The sequence below is a fragment of the Barbus barbus genome (assembly GCF_936440315.1).
Source record: "Barbus barbus genome assembly, chromosome: 25".
Lineage (NCBI taxonomy): Eukaryota > Metazoa > Chordata > Actinopteri > Cypriniformes > Cyprinidae > Barbus > Barbus barbus.
This window is the reverse complement of record NC_136753.1, coordinates 10507709-10531247: the sequence shown is the minus strand read 5'-3', so window position 1 is coordinate 10531247 and position 23539 is coordinate 10507709. Positions and strand designations below refer to the sequence as shown.

At 35.7% G+C, this 23539-nt stretch overlaps 1 protein-coding gene across 1 annotated transcript in view; it reads left to right on the top strand.

The window, feature by feature from the left end:
- Positions 1 to 23539, top strand: part of ube2o (ubiquitin-conjugating enzyme E2O) — an 84505-nt gene that overhangs the window by 39889 nt on the left and 21077 nt on the right. Inside the window, exons 2-7 of the mRNA XM_079378326.1 lie at positions 15291 to 15350; positions 15599 to 15709; positions 18275 to 18372; positions 18557 to 18620; positions 22601 to 22744; positions 22909 to 23018. Coding sequence (XP_079234452.1) covers positions 15291 to 15350; positions 15599 to 15709; positions 18275 to 18372; positions 18557 to 18620; positions 22601 to 22744; positions 22909 to 23018 — 587 coding nt within the window. The remainder of the gene's footprint in view (positions 1 to 15290; positions 15351 to 15598; positions 15710 to 18274; positions 18373 to 18556; positions 18621 to 22600; positions 22745 to 22908; positions 23019 to 23539) is intronic.

The following is a 23539-nucleotide window of genomic DNA, read 5'->3' as shown; positions in this document are numbered from 1 at the left end:
ATATATATACACACACACACACACACACACATACATATACATACAGTCAGGTCCATAAATATTAGGACATCGACACAATTCTAACATTTTTGGCTCTATACACCACCACAATGGATTTCAAATGAAACAAACAAGATGTGCTTTAACTGCAGACAGTCAACTCCTGTCTAAGAGCATGGGAACTATCATTTAACCAAGGCTGAGTGGTGGCCTTTCCCTTCGCTTTCCTAGGCTTAAGGGGAGCAACAGAATCTATGGAAATGGAGCAGGGATTAGTAAAAACCTACATCTCTTCAGTGTTTAATTTGTTGAAGAATGCAGCATCCACAAAGTTTGCTTGATTTTTGTTAGGGATGAGCAACAGTGATCGAGTATACTTGAGTATCCTCGTGACAGTCTATCGTCATAATCAATCTTCGTGACAGCGACAATTGATCATGAAAACGATGATCGTGTGGGTTTAAAAAAAATAAAAATAAAACACACACACACACACAGTGGTGTGAAAAAATGTTGGCCCCCTTCCTGATTTTTTATTTTTTTTTGCATGTCACACTTTAATGTTTCAGATCATCAAACAAATTTAAATATTAATCAAAGATAACAGAAGTAAAACACAACATACAGTTTTTGAATGAAGTTTTTTATTATGAAGGGAAAACAAAATGCAAACCCACATGGCCCTGTGTGAAAAAGTGCTTGCCCCCTAAACCTAATAACTGGTTGGGCCACACTTAGCAGCAACAACTCCAATCAAGCGTTTGCGATAACTTGCAATGATTCTGTTACAGCGCTGGACTTTCAGGTCAGGACTTTGACTAGGCCACTCCAAAGTCTTCATTTTGTTTTTCTTCAGCCGTTCAGAGGTGCATTTGCTGGTGTGTTTTGGATCATTGTCCTGCTGCAGAACCCAAGTTCGCTTCAGCTTGAGGTAGGGGTGGGCGATATGGGAAAAATATCATATCACGATTTTTTTTTGAAATATCACGATTTTATCACGATTCTTTGTCATGTTGGTTTTATTATTTTGGTTTTACAAGTTGTCTGAGCATTACAGCCAAACTAGAAAGACAAATTCTTTCAAGGTAACAAAAAACAAACAAACAAAAAGACATGGCAGATATTTAGGCCAAAGTGGGCGAAGATAAAAATCTGCCATTATTTTATCTTTCTTATTAAAAAATAAGAACAAAGATACACATTACAAATACACATAATATACAAATAAAACAAACAGTGCTTTATTTTCAGGTACAATAGGTGTATTTAGCAGAGCATTCAATGAAATTGAATGAACAAATATAAAAATAAAACTCTACATAGACTGATTCCTAAAGCAACTGTATTAAAGTTTTTCAGTCAAGAATAGTGAGTGATTTTTCTCTTTGCGTTTTGTTGTTTTGTTAACGTTAAATGAATAGTTCCCCCAAAACTAAATATTCTGTCATCTGTCTGTCAATTCAGTCATAATGTTTTATTTTTATACCATCAATTACTCAAAAGTTGTTTTAAACCTGAATGGGTTTCTTTCTTCTGCTGAACATAAATGCTATTTTGAAGAAGGTGGAAAACCAAACAGTTGCTGATCCTCAGTGACTTCCATATTATTTTTCTTTCCTGCTATCAAAGTCAATGTGGACCAGCAACTGTTTGGTTACCCTCATTCTTCAAAATATCTTATTTTGGGTTCAGCACAAGAAATTAATAGAGGTTTGGGACAACATGTGAGTGAGTAAATAATGACAGAAATTACATTTTAGGGTGAACTATCCCTTTAATGACAGTCGACAGCATGTTTAGTGTCCTGTCCCTTTAAGAGCTGCACGCATCTAATATACAGACACGCATCTGTTTCTCTCTTAACTATTTACTTTTATTTTAGAGATAACCAACTGAGTCTGTATGTAAACCTTGTGTGTTTTGACAGTATTAGCGCAAAAAATAAGTTAGCTGAGTAATCAGGCGCTGTTAGACAGGCTTTTTAGTGCGTGTGCTTCAGGTGTATGCGCTCAGAAAAAGCGCACGTCAGACCAGCGCGCGAATTAAACATTTAACCAGCAAGGCTTGTATGCAAATAATGTACTTTTGCGATCGCGAATAAGTGCAGTGTCCTGTCAGAGTAACTCTACTGCTATATGTCGTGTTGTACAGTATATAGAGACGGAGACCAGAACTGTATTTGATATAATGTGTGCTGTAGCACGATACTACGATATTTCTTAAAAAGCAGATCGTGGAGACATTTTTATCGTCCACGATCAAAAATCGTCATATCGCACACCTCTAGTGTGTGTGTGTGTATGTATGTATGTGTGTGTATATGTGTGTGTGTATATATATATATATATATATATATATATATATATATATATACATACATACATACATACATACATACATACATACATACATACATACATACATACATACATACATACATACATACATACATACATACATACATACATACATATATACATACAGTCAGGTCCATAAATATTGGGACATCGACACAATTCTAACGTTTTTGGCTCTATACACCACCACAATGGATTACAAATGAAACGAACAAGATGTGCTTTAACTGCAGACTGTCAGCTTTAATTTGAGGGTATTTACATCCAAATCAGGTGAACGGTGTAGGAATTACAACAGTTTGCATATGTGCCTCCCACTTGTTAAGGGACCAAAAGTAATGGGACAGAATAATAATCATAAATCAAACTTTCACTTTTTAATACTTGGTTGCAAATCCTTTGCAGTCAATTACTGCCTGAAGTCTGGAACGCATAGACATCACCAGACGCTGGGTTTCATCCCTGGTGATGCTCTGCCAGGCCTCTACTGCAACCGTCTTCAGTTCCTGCTTGTTCTTGGGGCATTTTCCCTTCAGTTTTGTCTTCAGCAAGTGAAATGCATGCTCAATCGGATTCAGGTCAGGTGATTGACTTGGCCATTGCATAACAGTCCGCTTCTTTCCCTTCAAAAACTCTTTTTTTCACACCACTGTGTGTGTGTGTGTGTGTGTTTTATTTTTATTTTTTTTTAAACCCACACGATCATCGTTTTCATGATCAATTGTCGCTGTCACGAAGATTATGACGATAGACTGTCACGCGGATACTCAAGTATACTCGATCACTGTTGCTCATCCCTAACAAAAATAGAGATGTAGTCCCAACGATCAAGCAAACTTTGTGGATGCTGCATTCTTCAACAAATTAAACACTGAAGAGATGTAGGTTTTTACTAATTCCTGCTCCATTTCCATAGATTCTGTTGCTCCCCTTAAGCCTAGGAAAGCGAAGGGAAAGGCCACCACTCAGCCTTGGTTAAATGATAGTTCCCATGCTCTTAGACAGGAGTGTAGTAAGGCAGAGCGAAAATGGAAAAGAGACAAACTCCAAGTCTCATATTAGTGTCTGATGGCATGCTTAACTAGCTACCAAAAGTCAGTTAAAGAGGCCAAGTCTGAATTCCTTTCCAAACTTATTATTGAAAATGCGAACCGACCGAAGATGCTGTTTAAGACTATCGATTTGGTACTAAATCCCTTACCTGCCCTTTCTCTTGATCCATCTCAGGAAACCTATGAGAACTTTTTAATTTTTTTTGATAATAAAGTATTGGATATTAAGACTTTTATTAAGCTATCAACATTTTATCCCCCATTGAGCTGTTCACCAACAGATTTGTTAACTTGTTTTCATCCTATTTCCTCTGTTATAGCTAGCTGATACTGTTTTTAAGGTTAAATTGTCCAGCTGTCAGTCTGATGTCATCCCAGCTCGTCTTTTTAAGGAAGTGTTTGCAACCTTGAGTCCGGCCATAACAGGCATTATTAATAATTCTTTAGCAAATGGAGTTGCACCAGCTAGTTTCAATCATGCTGTGGTTCATCCTCTGCTTAAGAAACCTCATCTTGATCCATCTATCTTCAGTTATTTCAGACTTATTTCCAAATGACCTTTTAGCTCAGAACTATTAGAGAGAGTTGTTTACAGTCTTTGTTTTTGATACTTTCCAGTCGGGTTTTAGATCACTGCACAGCATGGAAACTGCATTGTTGAAGGTTAGCAATGACCTTTTGCAAGTTCTCAATACTGGTTCATATGCGGTGCTTGTTTTGTTGGATTTAAGTGCGGCATTCGATACAATTGATATTAGTAATTGTATAATAGTATTCTGTTACATCGGTTGGAAAAGTTGGTGGGCATTCAGGGAGTCGCTCTGCAGTGGTTGGCCTTCTCAGTGAGCATTGGGAAGTTTTCATATTTCTTCGTCGGCTCCTTTGTCATGTGGTGTGCCCCAAGGGTTCATTTTAGGCCCTCTTCTCTTTTCACTTTACATGCTTCCCTTGGGTGCCATTTTTAAGAAATATAAGATCTCCTACCACTGCTGTGCTGAAACGGTTCAAACACAGTTCTATCTTCCAGCAAAAACTGATAGCAGTGACTCTTTGGCTTTGCTTTACAACTGTTTTGAGGAGATAAAAGGTTGGATGGCTAATAATTTTCTACACTTAAACGAAAGCAAAAGCGAAATTTAGATTTTTAGGCCACTCTAGGACGTCATCTGTTTTTAATTTAGGGTCTCTCTCTGCCAGTGTTCAACCCTATGTAAGAAATCTTGGGGTTACATTTGATTCGTTACTCAACTTTGAGAAACAAATTAGCACAGTGATAAAGGGCAGCTTCTTCCATCTGAGATCAATTGCTAAGCTGAAACGGTTGTTACCCCACAAAGATTTGGAGACTGTAATCCATGCTTTCATAACATCACGCCTGGATTACTGTAATTCCCTTTACTGTGGCCTGCCTCAAACTGCGATTTGTCTGCAAATTGTCCAAAATGCTGCGGCAAGGCTTCTTACTGGAACAAAAAAGAGGGATCACATTTCTCCAATTTTAGCGTCTTTACATTGGCTTCCTGTAAAATTTAGAATTGATTTTAAAATAGCTGTTTTTGTGTACAATGCTTTATCTGCCCTTGCACCAAAATACATCAGTGACCTTATGATTCCTTACTCTCCTCATAAAGCACTTAGGTCTAGTAATCAGCTTCTCTTAACTGTCCCACGTTGGCGCTGTAAAACCAAGGGTGGTCGGGGTTTTTCAACTGCAGCCCCTAAACTTTGGAATAGTTTGCCTGTAAATGTGAGACTTACTCCTTCACTAGCTAGTTTTAAGTCTGTCCTCAAATCTAATTTGTTTTCTCTGGCTTTTGATTAATGTCAGTTTAAGGCTTTGCCAATTTGCTCTGATTCTATTTTATGTGTTTATTTCTCATATGATGCATGTTTCCTTTTATGATTTTTATATACTGTGTTTTATTGTACAGCACTTTGGCGCAACTCTGTTGCTTTTAAATGTGCTATAGAAATAAATTTTGACTTGACTTGACTTCCCCACATGTCTTGTTATCTTTGGTTATTAATACATATTGTCTGAGGCTCATGGGGGAAGGGTTGATATAGAAACCTCTGAAAGAGACTGCCATCTTTCAGAATTAAACACATTATGATCCTCCATATACACCTTGGAAGAGCAATGTTAAAATAATTTATCTATGTATTGATTGTTTGTTATTTTTCCCCCAAAACATTGGGAAAAAAAAAAGTATATGCAAAGATTTGCAATTAATTGGCTTTCTTACATGGGTAGTTGAAATTTAAATTTTGAGCAGTTTAAACAGTGTCATGTGAAAAGCTATTGATTTCCACTGTTACATGCTCATCTCATGTTAATTGAGAGACTACATTCAGTGTTGTGAGCACCTTAGATATTGAAGAATTAGGCCTACTCACCACCCTCCTTCAATATTCAGAGTTATTTGTCAGTCAGGACTTTTTTCATTGACTAGTTTTTCCTTAAATTCATTCATCACACCACAGAGCCATAAAAAATATAGAACAAATATAGCTGCAAGCAGTGATGACGGGCCCAAGGCACCGACGCAACTGTCACCCCGGTGGCATCAGGAAAACGGTGCACAGTGGGCATATGCATTTTCAGTAATCCTCTGGCAGTTGTGATATGTACTGTACTGGAAATATAGTTTTACATAATTATATCAACTCATCAATTCCTCATAATCTTCTTTCTATTACGACTTCTCAAGGTTTGGAGATTGAATTTGTGTCTTAGTATAGGTATCTCGGAATTTTAATTGATGACGCTCTCACCTTTGGCCCTCATGTCCAGCAACTGGTGAGAAGATTGAAAGTGAACTTGGCCTTCTATTTTAGTGAAGTGAAGTGACATTCAGCCAAGTATGGTGACCCATACTCGGAATTCGTGCTCTGCATTTAACCCATCCAACGTGCACACACACAGCAGTGAACACACACACACACCGTGAACATACACCCGGAGCAGTGGGCAGCCATTTATGCTGCGGCGCCCGGGGAGCAGTTGGGGGTTCGGTGCCTTGCTCAAGGGCATCTCAGTCGTGGTATTGAGGGTGGAGAGAGCGCTGGACATTCACTCCCCCCACCTACAATTCCTGCCGGCCGGAGATTCTAACCCGCAGCCTTTGGATCACGAGTCCAACTCTCTAACCATTAGGCCACGACTTCCCCCTGAATTTTAGAATTAAGTCCTGCCTTTCCTTTGAGGTAAATAAGAAGCTTGTTGCTTCCACTTTTATGTCTGTACTGGACTTTGGTAATGTTACCTATATGCATGCATCTTCTCAGTGTTTACATGCTATAGACACTGTTTATCATGGTGCACTCACTGCACTGAGGTTTATAACAAATCTTTAGACCCTCACTCATCATTGTGAGTTGTATGCCCGGGTTGGATGGTCTGCTTTGTCCATCCATAGGTTAAAACACTAGCATGTCTTTTATTTATAAATTTATCCTGGGTTTACTTCCCTCATTATCTAAACACTTACATCTGAAAAAAATCTGTTCGTAGCTATAGCCTTCGTTCCCAGGAGTTTTCTTATTGTCGGTTCTAGTGGTACGTACCGAGTTAGGGAAAAAGTCATTTAAATTTGCTGCTCCCTTTGCCTGGAATAATTTGTAAATTAAATTACAGCTTAAGGAGCTGGTTTCACTCCTTTAAAGTTTAAGTGATTTTAAATAATTGGAGACTGAAACATTGGGCTGTAGATGTTTTGACTAGTATGTACTGATATCCTTTTTTTAGTGTGTGTATGTATGGATGGATGTTATGTTAAACCGATGTGAGCTGTGTTACTGTCAATCTTCGCCAGGACGCTCTTGTAAAAGAGACTTTTAATCTCAATGTGCTTCTATCCTGGTAAAGTAAAGGTTATAATAACTTACTGTGTGCTGGGCGTAACCACGTCTCTGGGCGTAACCGTTGTGAACTTGTCTTTTTTCTTGATGCTTTACCAGAGCTAATCACCAGCACTTGATTTAGGCACATCGACCATGATGCATGCTTATTAGCTCACTAACATTGATGAGATTAACCCCTTAGGAATTGGGTACCGAATGAAGACATTTTTTGTTACTCGATGGTATTGAGGCAGTTTGGTCGGTGCCTAAAAGGTATTGAATTCGATACGTAGTCTTAGTGGTGTGTCACGGGCTTAGAAGAAATAAAGACTAAAGACTTAGAAGAAATAGTGATCAGTTACTGAATCTAAGATTATAAACTTTCCTTTTTATTTGAAATTAACCTGAACATATTAAATAAACATTTTCATGGACATGTTTAATAGTATAATTTATTTACCAATTTTTTTTAAATGAAAATGTAGAGCTAGTGGAATTGAATGGTCTGCTTTTTGAGTTGAATTTGGTAAGATTTGGCCTTTTATTAGAGTGGGTAAGTAACAGGATCTCAGGGATGCCCCACTTAACAGATAGAGCTGACCTGGATCCAGATTTAGTGTTTAACCTAGTATTTTGTCTTGTTCATGGATTACATATACGCTTAGTCAGATTGTTACTTTTTTGCATTGTTTCTGACAAAGTTTTGACATTTAAACACACCTGAAAAGCACACACATAAAGGTGCTTGTCACACAGCGTGTGAGTACTCACTGATTCTTGAGACTTGGTACAAAACACGTCCAGCAATTGTAACCACTATTAGGTTTAAAAATGAAAATATTTTGTTGTAAATGTTATGAAGGATTAATAATAGAATGCATTTAACTTCATTATCCCCTTCAATTAACTTTGACATTATTTTAAATATTTAAAAAGTCTTCTCACTACATGTAAAACAGTGTGTCCACAGAGAAGGTTTTTTTTAATGATGAAAAAGAGCTTGCTTTATCAAAAGCAACACTTAATAATATTTCCTATTAAAGCAAGGTTGTTTTTCAAGGAGAAATGCGTGTTTCATAAAGTTTCAAAATTATGTCCCCACTTTTTGTCAACACCGTCAAGACATTCATTAAAATGTAATAAAATCAGGGAATATCAGGGCCAACCGTCACTCTAAAGGACTCCCTTGCCACATTCCATGTCTGCAGAATACATCAATGTCAGACCCTGGTAAGTTTTATAATAATTTAAATCATAATGTTAATATTTCCTGTGTCAGAACCATGATATGTCAACACCATTTTTAAATTTCTGAGGAAATTGTTTGAAATGTTTTGACCATTAATTTATTCTCTTGAAGCAGGTTCCATTAACATCTAGCATCAGCGTAGGAAACAAAATGGCTACTACATGAACTCCATTTGTGTTTTGAAAGAAATGTAAAATTTGTCAACACCAATAGATGTCACCACCATAAGATTTGCTGTCTGACTGTGGTAACGGGCCATTGACGGAGTTGACATCCAATGTGAGTCATATTTTTGTGGTTTTCAAGTCATTTTTCATTATATTAAATATAAAATAGTGTTTAATTTTTCTAATAATGTATAAATACTAAATATACAGCTTATATTGCTTTTGTGGATTGATAGTTATCACTTCCAGTTGAGTTCCAGTTGAGGGAACAAAAGATACAGGGAACATAAGGCTGAGGGAACACAAACACTGGATAAAACATATCTATACGTAATACAGTTTGAATGTAAATATTAAGATCCTGGTGAATGTAAATGGATAAGAGGTAACAACTAATTGTTTAATTTGTTCATTTAACTTACCATGTTGCCATAGCAGATTCACAGCAGACATACTGTTCTGATATGAGAGAAAATAGATCATTTGTGTTCCAATGATATATCAAAATACTTATGTGAATCTTGAAAAAAGGCTTTATAAACAATAACACACTCACTGTTTGTTGCGTTTAATACAGTTATTGATTGATTCAAGGAATAAAATTGATTAAAATGACTACAAATTCAGGTTTTTGTTACCACCGTCAGATGTCAACTCTGTCAGGTCTGTCACCTCCGTCAGATAAATATTTTGATATTTGATTATGATATTTTATATTTGTTGAGGAATTGTGAACATGTAGTCTGTCTCTTAACATGAGAATGTGTTTTGAAATCTTAAAAATATCTTGATTGCTTACTTGGAAAATAAATGATAGCAAGGTAAAAAGCACATTTTGATAAAAACTGAAAAGTTGGGAGGTTGAATCAAAGCATAGCTCAGTAGCTTATTACCTATAAGATACAAAAATGTAGTTTCATTTGTCTGCGTACAAGATTTAATTTTTTCAATATTGCACCCCACTTCTGTTTTGTCCCACTTGTCAAGAATCAGTGTACTGACAGACCTAAACTAGTCAAGATACAAGCACAAAAATGTGCTCAACAAAATATAGCTTAAAGGGTTGGTTCACCCAAAATTGAAAATTCTGTCATTAATTACTCACCCCGTTTATCTTTGGAACACAAATTGTAAGATATTTTTGATAAAATCTGAGAGCTCTCAGACCCTGCATAGACAGCAAGGTTACTACCATGATCAAGGTCCAGAAACATAGCAAGGACATCGGTAAAATATCCCATGTGGCATCAGGAGTTCACCTGTAATTTCACGAAGCTGCGAGAATACGGGTTGTGTGCAAAATAATTTTTCAGAACCTCAATTTTACAGAAAGTGTTTTTTTTTTTTTTTTAAATATTGTTTTTAAAGCCAGTGACTAAACAATCAACTTCACACTATCCCTAATAGTAGCATGAAAACGTTATCTTTCTTTTATGTAAAGCACTTTGAATTACCACTGTGTATGAAATGTGCTATATAAATAAACTTGCCTTGCCTATATTGTGATTATTTTATATATAGAAAATGATCAAACATTGTTCTCTTTATTATTGCTAGAGTAGTCAATTTAAGATCAATGTGAGTCTGTCAGTGATTTGATTTCTAAATATTGGACAAACTAAAAGCCTTAACCATCTATTTAACATTTGCAGAAACTTTTTTTTCTTTCTTTTTTTATAAAGCATGAAGAAATTGAATAGTAAAAAAAATTTGGTAACACATTCTGTGAAGCCTGTATTTATAATACATTATAAGGTTATCCTTGAGGTATTATAATGAAGGCATAATGCATTATAAAAAAAAACTTATATGTTGTATCATCTCATGCGTGTTCCTAAGAATATTTGTAATGTTTTGTGGTATTTACTTATTTCTGGTTCTAGCTTTTAAGAGTATGATGATTTATAACACACAATGAACACGATGCATCCACTTAAGTTACAATGTATTAAATTTATCATAGTTATGTTTTATAAGTCTCATATCTTGCCATTTTATGTTACTTAAAGCAGATAAAGACCACTTATAAGTAATAATATTTTTTCTCAAAAAGCCATTCAGATATCAGATCAGATGAATGTGTAATATGACACATTTGCTTTTAACTATTTCTGTTGTAATATCAGTTTGATTATCATGATACCCTTTAGACAGCTGTTGATAAGTAACTCTGCAACTCAACTAGCAGTCATTAGAGTATTAGTAGTATGTCTGATAAATATATGCTAACACTTTGTTTTGATGGGCCACCAACAGACAAACTGACTATAAGTAACTTTGCAAGTACGTAAACATTTTACCTACCCTAACCTTTACCTAAGCATACTAATACTCTGATGACAGTTATGTAGTTGCAAAGTTGATATAGTCAATAGAGTAAGGGGACCATCAAAATATATATTGCATTTTTTTCAGTTGAAAGTATTATAAATGAGCTTAAACTAGCTCACATAAAAATTAACATTAGCCTCACAGGAAACACTCGAATAACACTCAGCACCTAACCAGTCACAAGATGTAGTAAGATACTGTGCAGATCTTAAACAATGTCAAGATTTTATATATGAAATGAAAATAAATGAAGTGAATTAATAAATGAAGTGAATTTAATATGGTGTTTATTGTTTTAAAAAAATTACTCTTAAAAGTTATAACCGCAAATACATATTATAATGTATTTTAACTGTTGCTTTATTGCAACTTTACTCACTGCAACTATCTACTCTCATCTACTTTAAAGGGGAGGCAAGGCACATCTCAAATGAGCCTACTCCTAGACCTCAAATATATGTGTTAGATAAGAGAGACATCAACAATGTCTGTGCCCAAGGGCCAGAATTGGGAACCAATGCTTTACCTGGCTATCCTCACTGCAAGGTGATGAGTGTCAGGACTCTTTGCCCCTGCAATCATGTTTGACGGAAAACTGGCCACTGAATCATTTCCACCCTCTGGCAGAAAAGGAATGCAGCAGCTGGAGGCAATAGTGTCAGGGGATGAGCTCACACAGAGTCAGTATTTGCGTGCCTCACTTCACCTGAACTACCTGTAATTTTCGTCAGGGACAGGCCCCTCCCAATGGAGCTGCTTGACTTTTTCGTTGTGTCTGAAAAGAACCAGCATTGTTGGAAATTGTCCTAAGCGGTTTGAATAAACTCACTCATAAAAACAGTCCCTCGCCAGTCGCCACCACCTACTGATAACAATGTAACCTGCACTTGAAGTTGCAAAAAATAAAATAAAAAATAATCGCCACTAACATACAGACTGTTTTAGTTTTGTTTGATTGCAATGTAATAACTAGTTACAGTGCTTTACAAATGATATAAAGCTTTACAATGATTTTACAAATGAAATGCTGCTTTTTCAGTTTCTTTTTTCAGTTATAGCATCTTTAAATAAGAATCATATAGGAAGTTTGTCTTTGAACATGCTTTTAAATGGTGTAGTCTTCTTGCTTTAATGTTCTCACATTTAAAGTTGCCACAGTCATGCCTACTTTGCATTTTCTGCTCTTTATTTGTACCATTGTTTTATTATATAATCAAATAATTTTATTTAATAATTATTTATTTAAATCCTTTTTTATTTGTGTTGAATAATGAAGAATTTTGATTAAATTAGATTTCTGATTGCAGTCCATGACAACCAAAAAGGGTCATCGGATGCCCATTTTCCACAAGTTGATATGATTCTTTAGGGTCTTAATGAAAAGTCTATAACATAATTTGATTAATTTCTCAATGGTAGTGTAAAACACACCCTTTTTACCTTGTCAAAAACAGCTCTGTTCACAGCGACCCATTTCAATGCATGTCCCTTTAAATGCTAATGAGCTTTGCTCACCCTGCCCCTCTCTTCAGTGGGGTGACGAGCAATTCTCTGATACTGTAAACTTGAGCCACATTTGTTGTTTAACTTGCTAACTAGCACGTTATTAGGAAAGGCGATTTGCAAAGATTAATAAAAAAAACAGTGTTTACCCTAGGTTTACAACTTTTGGGGAGGGGCAACATATTTTTCAACGCACACTCTCTGTCTGCTGGTGGGAGTGTGCTCACCTGTGCAGGGCCCTATGAAATCAGTTTTATTTTTTTCCCAAATTCCGTTTTGTTTTTTCCAAATTACATTTTTTGTTTTAAATTTTTTCTAGACTCCTTTTTAATTGTTAAATTAAATTTTATTAATCAAAAAGCATGTTTAATTAAATATTATTATGAAACGTATACAATTTCACATCAATTTATTAAAAAACAACTACATGCTTAGGGCCCTATGAAAGGTTTTATTTTTTCTCACCATATGTTTTATTCTTACCAAATTCTCTGTTTTAGCATGTCTAATCATGCGGATGCATAAAAACAACTTAATTTATCTAAATTTAATCTTAAAGTAGCATTAGCCTTTTTTTCCCTCAGAAATTCTGTTGTGCATTTAAATTTTTCTGGTTACCAAATTAAGTTATAATATATTAATTTAATTTCTTTTAATTATTGAAAATTAAAACAAACTTTTTATTTTTTGACAAAGCGGATTTACTATTACAATAAAACATGGAGGAAATGTTGTTTGATTATTCCTTCAAAATTAAAGTTTTAATACTTTTAGTAGTAGTACTAATAGTATTAGTAGTATTATGTACATTCTACTGAACAATATCTCTGGCACAGTGTCTTCAAGTTAAACTGAACTTTTATTTGGACGGGATTGCCGTGAATACCTTAACATTTGTGATATGAGGCTAGTTTTACTCAAATGAAATGGTAAAATGCTTATGAAGTAACTCTCAGAGCAGTTTTGGAGATCATGTATTTTTGTCCTCATTCAGAGAGATGGCAGACACTGAAAACACTGCGAGCGTCACACGTGCTTCAGTATGTGTGTAGTAAACAAAACGGTAACACTTTATTTCGATAGTCCACTTTAAACATTCTACTAACAGTAAGTAACTTTGCAACTACATGTCAACTAGCAGTCATTAGAGTATTAGTAGACTGTCTTTTTAATATCTTCTGACGCTTTATTTTGATGGGTCCACAACATACTGACTGTCAGAAACTTTATAAGTATGTCAACTTATTCTACTAACCCTAAACCTACCCTACTGAGAGTTAGTAAACATCTAGTTGCAAATTAATGAGAATTAGTTGACATGTAGTTGACATAATTACAAAGTTACTTGTAGTTAGTAGAATGTCTAAAGTGGACTATCGAAATAGTGTAACCAACAAAACCGCACGTCTGCGCCATTCATTAACACAGACACGCAGAACATGCAGGATTCATATATAAATAGTCTTTTTGTGGCTTAATATTTACAGATACTAGTCCATATTCAAGTGTAATCATCTACTTTTGATTAATTCTTTTAAAGCTTGACAAATTCCATGACATTCCACATTATACAGTAAATTCCGTTTTTATGACTGGATTCCGCGCATCTGTCCACATTTTTCACATCACAGAAATCAAAGAGCCCTACCTGTGTGTGCGCTCACGTACGTGTGTGTGTGTGTGTGTGTGTGTGTGTGTGTGTGTGTGTGTGTGTGTGTGTCTGTTACAGAGAGCAGAGGAGAATTGTAAATGTGTGTCCATGTAGAGACAGAAATGACATGCCATCATGGAAATAAGATAAATAACATAACTATTTAGTTTAATAAAACAACAAGTTTTAATATAATGGCAGGGGAAACACTGAAAACCCCTATACTCACTTCCTCTGTAGGTGAAGCTGGATCGCGAATGATTTGCGCAAACATGGATGCATTTAGGTAGATTGGGGGACACATTCCCTTTAAAAACAAAAGTAATCCACTGCATCTTCAGTGGTGCAGATGTTGGGAGTAAATGACAACTGCTATGTTCATTATTACATCCAACACCAAAACACTTCGATCGCTTAGGAGCCATTCTTGTCTACACCTGCTCCAGCATCAAAACAATGGCGGACTGTTGACAGCTCACTCAGGGCGGGTCTAAGGTAAAAACACCAGTGTTAATCAACAATCGTGGGAGCGGCCTGGGTCTGTGTGATGTCACACAGCCAAGAATCTGAGAATGGCTTGATCTGAGAAAGGGGTTATGATTTTTGGGGATTAAAAAACAAAACAAAAAAACACTGGGTGGATTTTTATCATTATAAGGTGGTTGTGTACACACACAGCCAAGATACATTTCAGCTCAAACAGCATGTCAAAGTGAATTTTGCATTCGCTGTAAAGTACTTTGCCCTAGAAATCCTGGTATTCCATTTTACAGTATCTGTACAAATCCTGATTAACAAGTAAAGAATCAATGAAAAGTTCAAGCTGTTGGACTTCCTAAGGCAGGGGCCACCAAACTTGATCCAGGAGGGCCGGTGTCCTGCAGAGTTTGGCTCAAACTTGACTCAACCCACCTGCCTAAGTTTATAGTATACCTAGTAAGACCTTGATTAGCTGGTTCAGGTGTGTTTAACTAAGGTTGTAGGTAAACTCTGCGGGACACTGGCCCTCCAGGACCAAGTCTGGTGACCCCATCCTATGGCATAAGGAACTGCTGTTATAACCTGCTCACACATTGTCTCTCTCTTTTTCTTTCTCGCTCTCTCTCTCTCAATTCCTTCTAATTCTTGATCTTAAAGCTGAAACTTGAAGATCGATCTATTGTGCCTAGAGACTTTGTCCGGAGAATGAATTCAAATGTAAGTTGTATTTTTATCACTTGTACTTCAAGATGAAACAGTGTACAGGACAATAGAGAAATAATAAAAAAAAAACACTTCCTCAGAGGATTAGATGCTACTAGAATGAAACTGCTAAATGAAACTAGTAATTAAAATTTATCAAAACTACTAAAAATATTGTATATAGTAGTAATTCTTCTAAATCTTTATGACAGTATCAAGAAGCTTAAAGCTGTGGTTAATTATTTGTTTTCTGAATCTCGCAGGATAAACAGTGTGGCATTGTGACTAACATAAACACCGAATGTGCAGTGAAACTTGTAGGGACCAACTGTGTTCTGTATCCTGTAAATAGCAAAGACCTTCAGCATGTCTGGGTGAGTTACTGTACTTTTTACCTTTTTTTTAAATCATGAATGTGAATCTTCATTGGATTATGTACTCTGTGTGTATATAGTTACTAGAGTTACTAGAATTCAATTGTATATGTGCACATACACCTACATTATGAGGTTATTATTATTATTAACAAAAACTATAATGAAAGTAGAAACTAACAGTGAACAAAAATTGGGACTTTATGAATTTATAAATGTGCACTACAGTATGAACTAAAAACAAATTTACTTTACTTTGTTTTCACATTGAATGGTTTTCTCACATAAACACACACAGCATGTTTCACATGGTAAACATGGAAGCGCAAATGTTTGCCACATACATGCATCGCACGCTAGAACAGACCTCACTGGTTCTCATCATCATGCAGGCATGTTTGAGATTACATGTTTAACATAAGTCATGTGCTCTATTTATGCGTGTCGATTATGGTTTGAAATAAAAGCCTAATTTAATCATATCTACTTACAGGGCTCCACGATTATGACAAAAATATTGTTGATTATTCCCTTGAAATTGTAATTGCGATTAAGTCACCTTTATTTATATAGTGCTTTTAACAATACAGATTGTGTCAAAGCATCTTAACAATATTAAATAGGAAAAATAGTGTGTAATAATACAAAAGGACAACAGTAAACACTCACTTTCAGTTAAAGTCAGTTCATCATTGATTCAGTGAGGTCATCGTCCAGCTCAGTTTAGTTCAAATAGTATCTCTGCAATCAAGTTGAAGATATCGCTGGAAATTAAGTGTCCTCAGCTAATCAAGCCAGAGGCGACAGCGGCAAGGAACCAAAACTCCACTGGTGACAGAAATAGAGAAAAAAAAATAAATAAATCAGTGTTTCCCCTAGGTCAGGGGTCTGCAACCTTTACTGTCAAAAGAGCTATTTTGGCCCCTTTCCCACCAAAGAAAATTCACTTGCAGCCACAAAAGTTTTGATGCCCAAATAAAGTTAACACGGCATATAGCTAAAGTTTTATATTCAGTTATGTTACAGGGCAGGGGAGTAGCAATCACTTCAGAAGTAAGGGGGACAGAAATTAATAATTATTATAATATTTATGTATGTATAATTGACCAAAAAATTATCTCTTACTTTTAATTGGCAAAGAAATAAAATACACTGCTGGACAATAACCAATAATTTGTCTTCTATAATATTTTTAATAAATATTTTACTAATGGCAATGTTATGATTGTACAATCAGTATATACGGTCCCCTCCATAATTATTGGAACAGAAAAAGCTAAATTGCTCTGTTGGCTGTGGAGTCAAGATATTTGCAAATATGATTAAGATGAATATGAGACCAAAATACAGAATGTCACATTTTATTATCAGCCAACAGAGCAATTTTGTCTTTAATGTTCCAATACTTTTGGAGGGCACTGTATACTACAACACTTTTTTTCAATTTTTATCACAGAATAAGGCAGAACATAGTATTTTATTGCTTCTGTACTGTAATTAATGCTGTCAGTTACTACTGTATCATTCATATTTATTACCTGGAGAAGACTTGAAAAACACACACAAACCATATTGTCTTCACGTTTCATAAGTTAAGTTTTATGCTTGTTATCCAGCTTAGCTATAGAGATAGCGGGATGCCTGTCAAAAGTTATTATTACTTCTCATATGATTCCGTTTTGGACTTTCTGCACGAGAGCGCACTCTGGCTTAGAGTATGAATGAAACATACAGCCCATGAGAGTGTTCAGCGCTCAGTGATGTTCACATCGTTATAAACCGTATAAAACGTATACTATATCATTTCTCTTTTAATTTAAATTTAGATTTATTCACACATTTGACGCAACACATTTTCCGATGCATGCTCTCTGTCCGCTGGTGGGAGTGTGCTCACCTGTGTAGGGCCCTATGAAATCAGTTTTATTTTTTCCCAAATTCCGTTTTATATTTTTTTTCAAATTCCATTTTTTTACGTTTGAATTTTTCTGGACTCCTTTTTAATGGTTAAATTAAATTGTATTAATCAAAAAGCTTGTCTAATTAATTAAAATCATGAAACTTATATAATTTCACATCATTTAATTAAAAGTAAAAAAAATAAAAACTACATGCTTAGGATCCTATGAAATTTTTTTTTTCTCACCATATGTTTTGTTGTTACCAAATTCTCTGTTTTAGCACGTCTAATCACTTGAATGCATAAAAACAACTTAAATTTATTCAAATTTTTTCTTAAAATAGCCTTTTTTTTTTTTTTTCATAAATTCTGTGTTTTTAAAATTTTTCTGGTTATCAAATGAAGGCATATATTACATTAAGTTATTTTTTAATTATTGAAAATTAAACAACTTCAACAAACAAGTTCTTGGACAACATATTATAGGATATATTAGGGTCATTGACTGGGTTGCTCAATCACCATTGAGCACTTGAAAAAGCATTTAACCTCATTTACTCCAGGGCGAAACTGTAATGAATGTTCTCTCTTTCACTCTAGATAAATGTCTTAAAATAGATGACTAAACAGTCAACTAATTGTTTGTATTTTGTACATATCTGCAGTCTTTTATGTATGGTGACTACATTGTATATGACTTCTGGCTTGGAAAGGTGTACGATCTCAGCATCCAAATCGTTGTGAAGCTTTCCAATGGTGCACGGTAATGTGATCAGACTTTTTTCTTCATGTCACTGTGGGTTATGCAGTATCTATGTATGAAGCTAAACATATTGAACGCTCAACTGCACCTGAGTAGCAGAGAAAAAAGAATGCAACAGTTTTATAGGATTGATTGGATAGGATATGATACAACAATACAATACAATATATTTTTTTCACTGTAGGTGCTCTATGAGTGAGGAAGACGGTGCAAAACTCTACGATATTTACCCTCACATCAGTGATGTGGTAGGTGCTCAGTGTTTTTGTTTTTGTTTGCATCATTAGTTAAGGGGTCATGTTTTCTCTGATATAATGTTCATTAGGGCTGGGCAGTATGGCATGGCATTTCACAGTTGAATGATTATTATGATTATTTCCATTTTGCATGTATGCTATTCCTGAAAGCTAGTGAATCTCCGTAAACTTCCTCTTAATGAGTGCCGGTGATCTGACCCTTGCCAGAATATTACTACTACCCCCCCACCTAGTATTGTTAGGTTTAGGATTGTTGGGGTAATAATTTGCCAGGGAGTTAAAATTTGGAACAATTTGTACATGATAAAAAAAAGGAATGCAGTAATTTTTACTTAATACATTTTTCTAAAATGTTTCTTCTTAAGGGCTTTCCACACTTGAGCGCGAAAAAGCTAAATGAATTTCGCACGCGATGACGCGCTGGAATAAAATAACAGCTTCCTATGGATGCTTCCACACAGACCGCGATCATTCACGCACCGAAAATGCGAATGGTTTTTTTTTCCGTCCAGTCCGACGAATCTTTTGAGTTTCGCAAAGCGAAAACTCGGGCAGTCCAATAAGATTTGAGCATTACATCACATGACCAGAGCAACTGCTGTTACCCAAAAGGTCGACGCGGTGGCGCTAAAAGCTCAGAAGACTGTATTGAGCACAAGCGTAAAAACGCCGAAGTAGAGGACTTTTTCCGCAAGAGAGAGAGAGAGTGAATGCCGAGTTCTTGTTATTGTTGGTATTTAAGAACAGACTATTCTCACTTGTTCTTTATACAGAATAACATATTAATTCTCCACTGAATCATGTGATCTGATGAGCACGGTCCATTTTCTTTCTCAAGCGCGAGTGTTTGAGTCAAAGCTTGTTCATCTAGACCTGTCAATCATGTAATCGTATCTCTTGCCCTTCCGTATATATAAAAAAAGAGAGAGATATTTTTCTACACATGAAATATCAAAGCAAATAGACCTGTAATTGTGAAGATGGGTTTTCTATATGTTTTTATGCAGTTCATGGTATTTATTTTAACAATAAAGGATGTTTATGACAAGCGACCACTCCATTATAAAACGTGCAAAGAGTGCATGTCTGCCTATTTTAGAATCAAAATCCATTTTAGATCACAATCGGAAGTTATTACAAGCACTCAATGATAATTTAAAGTGGGTTTTGAGCAAAAACGTTAATAATTACATTTTCAATGTAACGTGATGCTAATTGTACCTCTAATTATTTCCGATGTATTCTTGTAAGCATTATGGGTATTTTGTGTTTCTGATGAAGAAACAAGTTATTTATCTTAATTTATTGCTGTATATTGAGCAGCGGACGATGTAAACCACACGAGAATCATACGCTAAATGAAGAAAAAAAAAACATTGTTGGTCAGCGCCCCCTAGTGTGCAGGCGTGAATTAGCAGAAGGCGAACATTCGTTTCGCGCTCCGTGTGAAAGCAACATTCGTGGGCGATTCGCTTCGCCTTTTCACATCGCGCTCAGTGTGGAAAGGCCTTTAGACAATAAACGGAGGTTCAAATTCTACAAAAAAACAAGTAATTTTATTTTTATGAGAGGGAGATAATGGATGTAAATGTAGTATTTCAGATTGTGTCTCGTGTGCCAGTTTTTGTTTTATCATTTAGTGATATTAACTTTTAATTTAAAGGTGCTGTGTGTAGGATTGACACCCCGTGGTTGAACTAGGTATTGCAGTCCAAATTCAAAATGTTGGGAGACGTTTTTTTTCACCCGGCCCCTCCTCCTCAGACGCACGTGCAGGTTGCCAGATTAACAACACCAACAGAAACGAGCACACATGACGATGAATGAAATTAAATGCGCTGTGTTTTCACAGCGTATTTCACACCAACTGGCAACCCGGGGTGCCGAAATACAATTGGGTAAACTGGAAGTGGCCGGTTTTCACAAACCATAACACAGACATTCCAGGCCGGAATGCACATTTTCAAAGGAGAATAACTGACTGTAGCATTGTTTTTCAGATAAACAAGTATGTTAACTTAGCATGTTTCTTAACCTGTTAGCCTGCACCAGAGCGACCTCGCACTGAACGCTCTTTGTTTGCATGTGTCATTGTTTTCTAATAGAATAAATGAAACGGGACAAAGTTAATCTTGTCAAACTCTATATCATTCTGAGGGTCTAAGCCTCAAGCATCGACGACAGATCGCTGTTTTTCGATGGAAAGCTTATAAGGAATGAGTGGCACAAATTTGCTACATTTGTGTAAGCAGTACACATCCAAACACGCAGAGTAAAAAAGCCGTACGTACCTTTATCATTGTAATAACGAGCCACAAACGCGTCCACTGCTGAAATCCCAGTTTAGTTAGAGAGGTAAGGGTCCACAGAAAAACATCCCAGCGAGCACTTTTAGTCCAGCGAAACAATAACGTTGTAATAAGGATGAATATTCCTTTGTTTACGTTTCATTTCTTCAGAGAGTTATTGTTCGCGTCCGTTATGGAATAAATTACGCTCAAAAACAGCGTCTTGGTGGTAAAAAAACAAAACGATTTTGTAGAATACGGTCTTACAAACATAATGAGACCGTCTACGGAAAAAAAAGTCTCAGAAAAGCGGAATATAGATTATTTGAATTTGGCGCTCCCTCCTGCCGGCAGTGACGCTTCTGTGACGCACGCTGTCATCTGAGCGGGGCATAACTTAGCGATCTGCTTTATCCATAAAAAACTGTTTTTTTTTTCTTCTACATTTTTTATATGTGTGTGTGTGTATTGTGTGGGGAATGTGGCCGTGTCTGCATGATTATAATATGTATGGACGCACATCAGCGTGTTTATTAGCGACTCTATGACGGCTATCATTGTGATTCATTGATCAGCTATTATTGATTATATGGCCCATCTGTTTGATTATAATCTGAATGGAAGCACATCAGCGTGTGTTTACTGACTCTATGACCATGTCTGGCAATATCACTTCACGTCTGGCAGTGATATTTATCATTGTAATAACGAATAACGAAGAATACTTCAGTATACATACTATATACAAAGCATTTTTTTCTATTTTTTTTCCTTTTTTATTACTCAAATAATTATTTTTGTATTTTTTAGTGCTCAAATAAATCTGTCTATTATTTTATAATTGAAAAACTATGCAGGAACATGTATAATGACTAAAATAGCTTGTATAATTCTGCAATCCATTTGGTGGTTATTTTTCCTCAAACAGGGGGGTGGGGGGACTATAAATAGTTTCAGAAAAAATATTGCAGGAATCTCATTTTTCATGGTATCTTCTTCAAATTTGAAATATGAACTGATGAGACACATGGCTTTCGATCCATTACTTTTCTGGATTGCTCCAGGACTTATTTCATGTATTTGTATATGAAATAAAAAAACATTCAGTGTGGAAAAATATTTTTCAAGGCACGTCAGTGTCTATAACTTTTTATCTTTTTGAGCATTATCAACTCTGGATGATAGATAGTAAAGCCCAGAGTCTCTTCTTTCCAAAGATACCTAATTTGTTTGTGTAAGCACACTTTGTCACAAACTGTTACCATTTTAATTCAGGTAGGTTATTTTCACCTGCGAGGCCCTAAATGGGGTTGAAGGTTAAAAGGTTAAATATCTGCAAACATATTATGGTATTTTTATGCTTTAGTAGAGTCAAAATCCTACATGCAGCACATTTAAAGTGGTAAGCAAGCAGGGTTTTTTTTTTTTTTTTTTTTTTGGAGTGTAATATTTATGTTCACCTCAGATTTTTATCTAATTAATCAAAGAAATAATAGGCAGATTAATCATGTATCAAAATAATAATCACTATTTTCAGTCCAAAATAGTGTATGTGAATATTAACTGTTTGGTATAAAATTGTGTATAAAGTGATATATGATTTTGGTCACTGATTATACAGTTCTTTTACACAGCTTGTTGATTATGTCTCAGTTTGAAATGTTGCTTTGCCTTTTACTCCAGGGTTTGTTCTTTGATGATGCCTACGGGTTCTATCCGGGTCAGGTTTTGATCGGGCCCTCAAAGGTGTTTGCTAATGTGCAATGGCTGTATGGTGTGAAGCCAGTTCTCAGTAAGAAAAGCAAGTTCAGAGTTGTTGTGGAGGAGGTAAGTTAGATAAAAATTTGACTCTAATGTAAACGAGAATTGGGAATTTGTTGTGACTAGAGCAAATAACTAAACCAAACCAAGCTTTTACTATGTCTAAAAACGTTTAATCATTTACATTTCTAGTTGTATAAGTCTCGTACATGAAATCTTTTCAATTACAGGTTCAGGTAGTGGAGCTAAAAGTGACGTGGATTACGAAAAGTTACTCTCCAAAGGGGTCAGACAGTGTCTTCCCACCACCGTCAACTATTACAGAGGAGAACCTATGCAGGTAAAATTTTTCTACAGTTTATAATTTTGATTATTTATAGTTTGTAGTTATAGGCATAATCTCTCGTTCAGACTCATACAGTACTCTGTACAGTAGTCAATTAAAAAGTGCAAAATATACCACAAAACTAAGTCTAAAGCCCTATTCGGACGGTAATTATTTCTCACGGGGACGTAAGTGATTTACACCATTTTCAGGGGGTAGTTGGTTATTTTAATGCTGTCCGAATCCAGGATACCGGTGTTTTTCTCTCACCACCCCCGTAAAAATACCCGGCCGAATTACCTACTGTTTTTTGACAAACACCAAGGTCGTGTGGTAATTTAATTGCCATCCGAATCCACATCTTTACGAGAAAAAATCGATTCAAAATTCAGTGTTTAAATGCTTTTTGAGCACTCCCGAACACGTAAAGTTATACTTCGGAATAATTTGCATACATATTTATTTCTGAAATGCTGGAAAGTATTTAAAAGAACAATACTTCATAACTGCTCCACCACAGCAACTGGGAGCAGAAA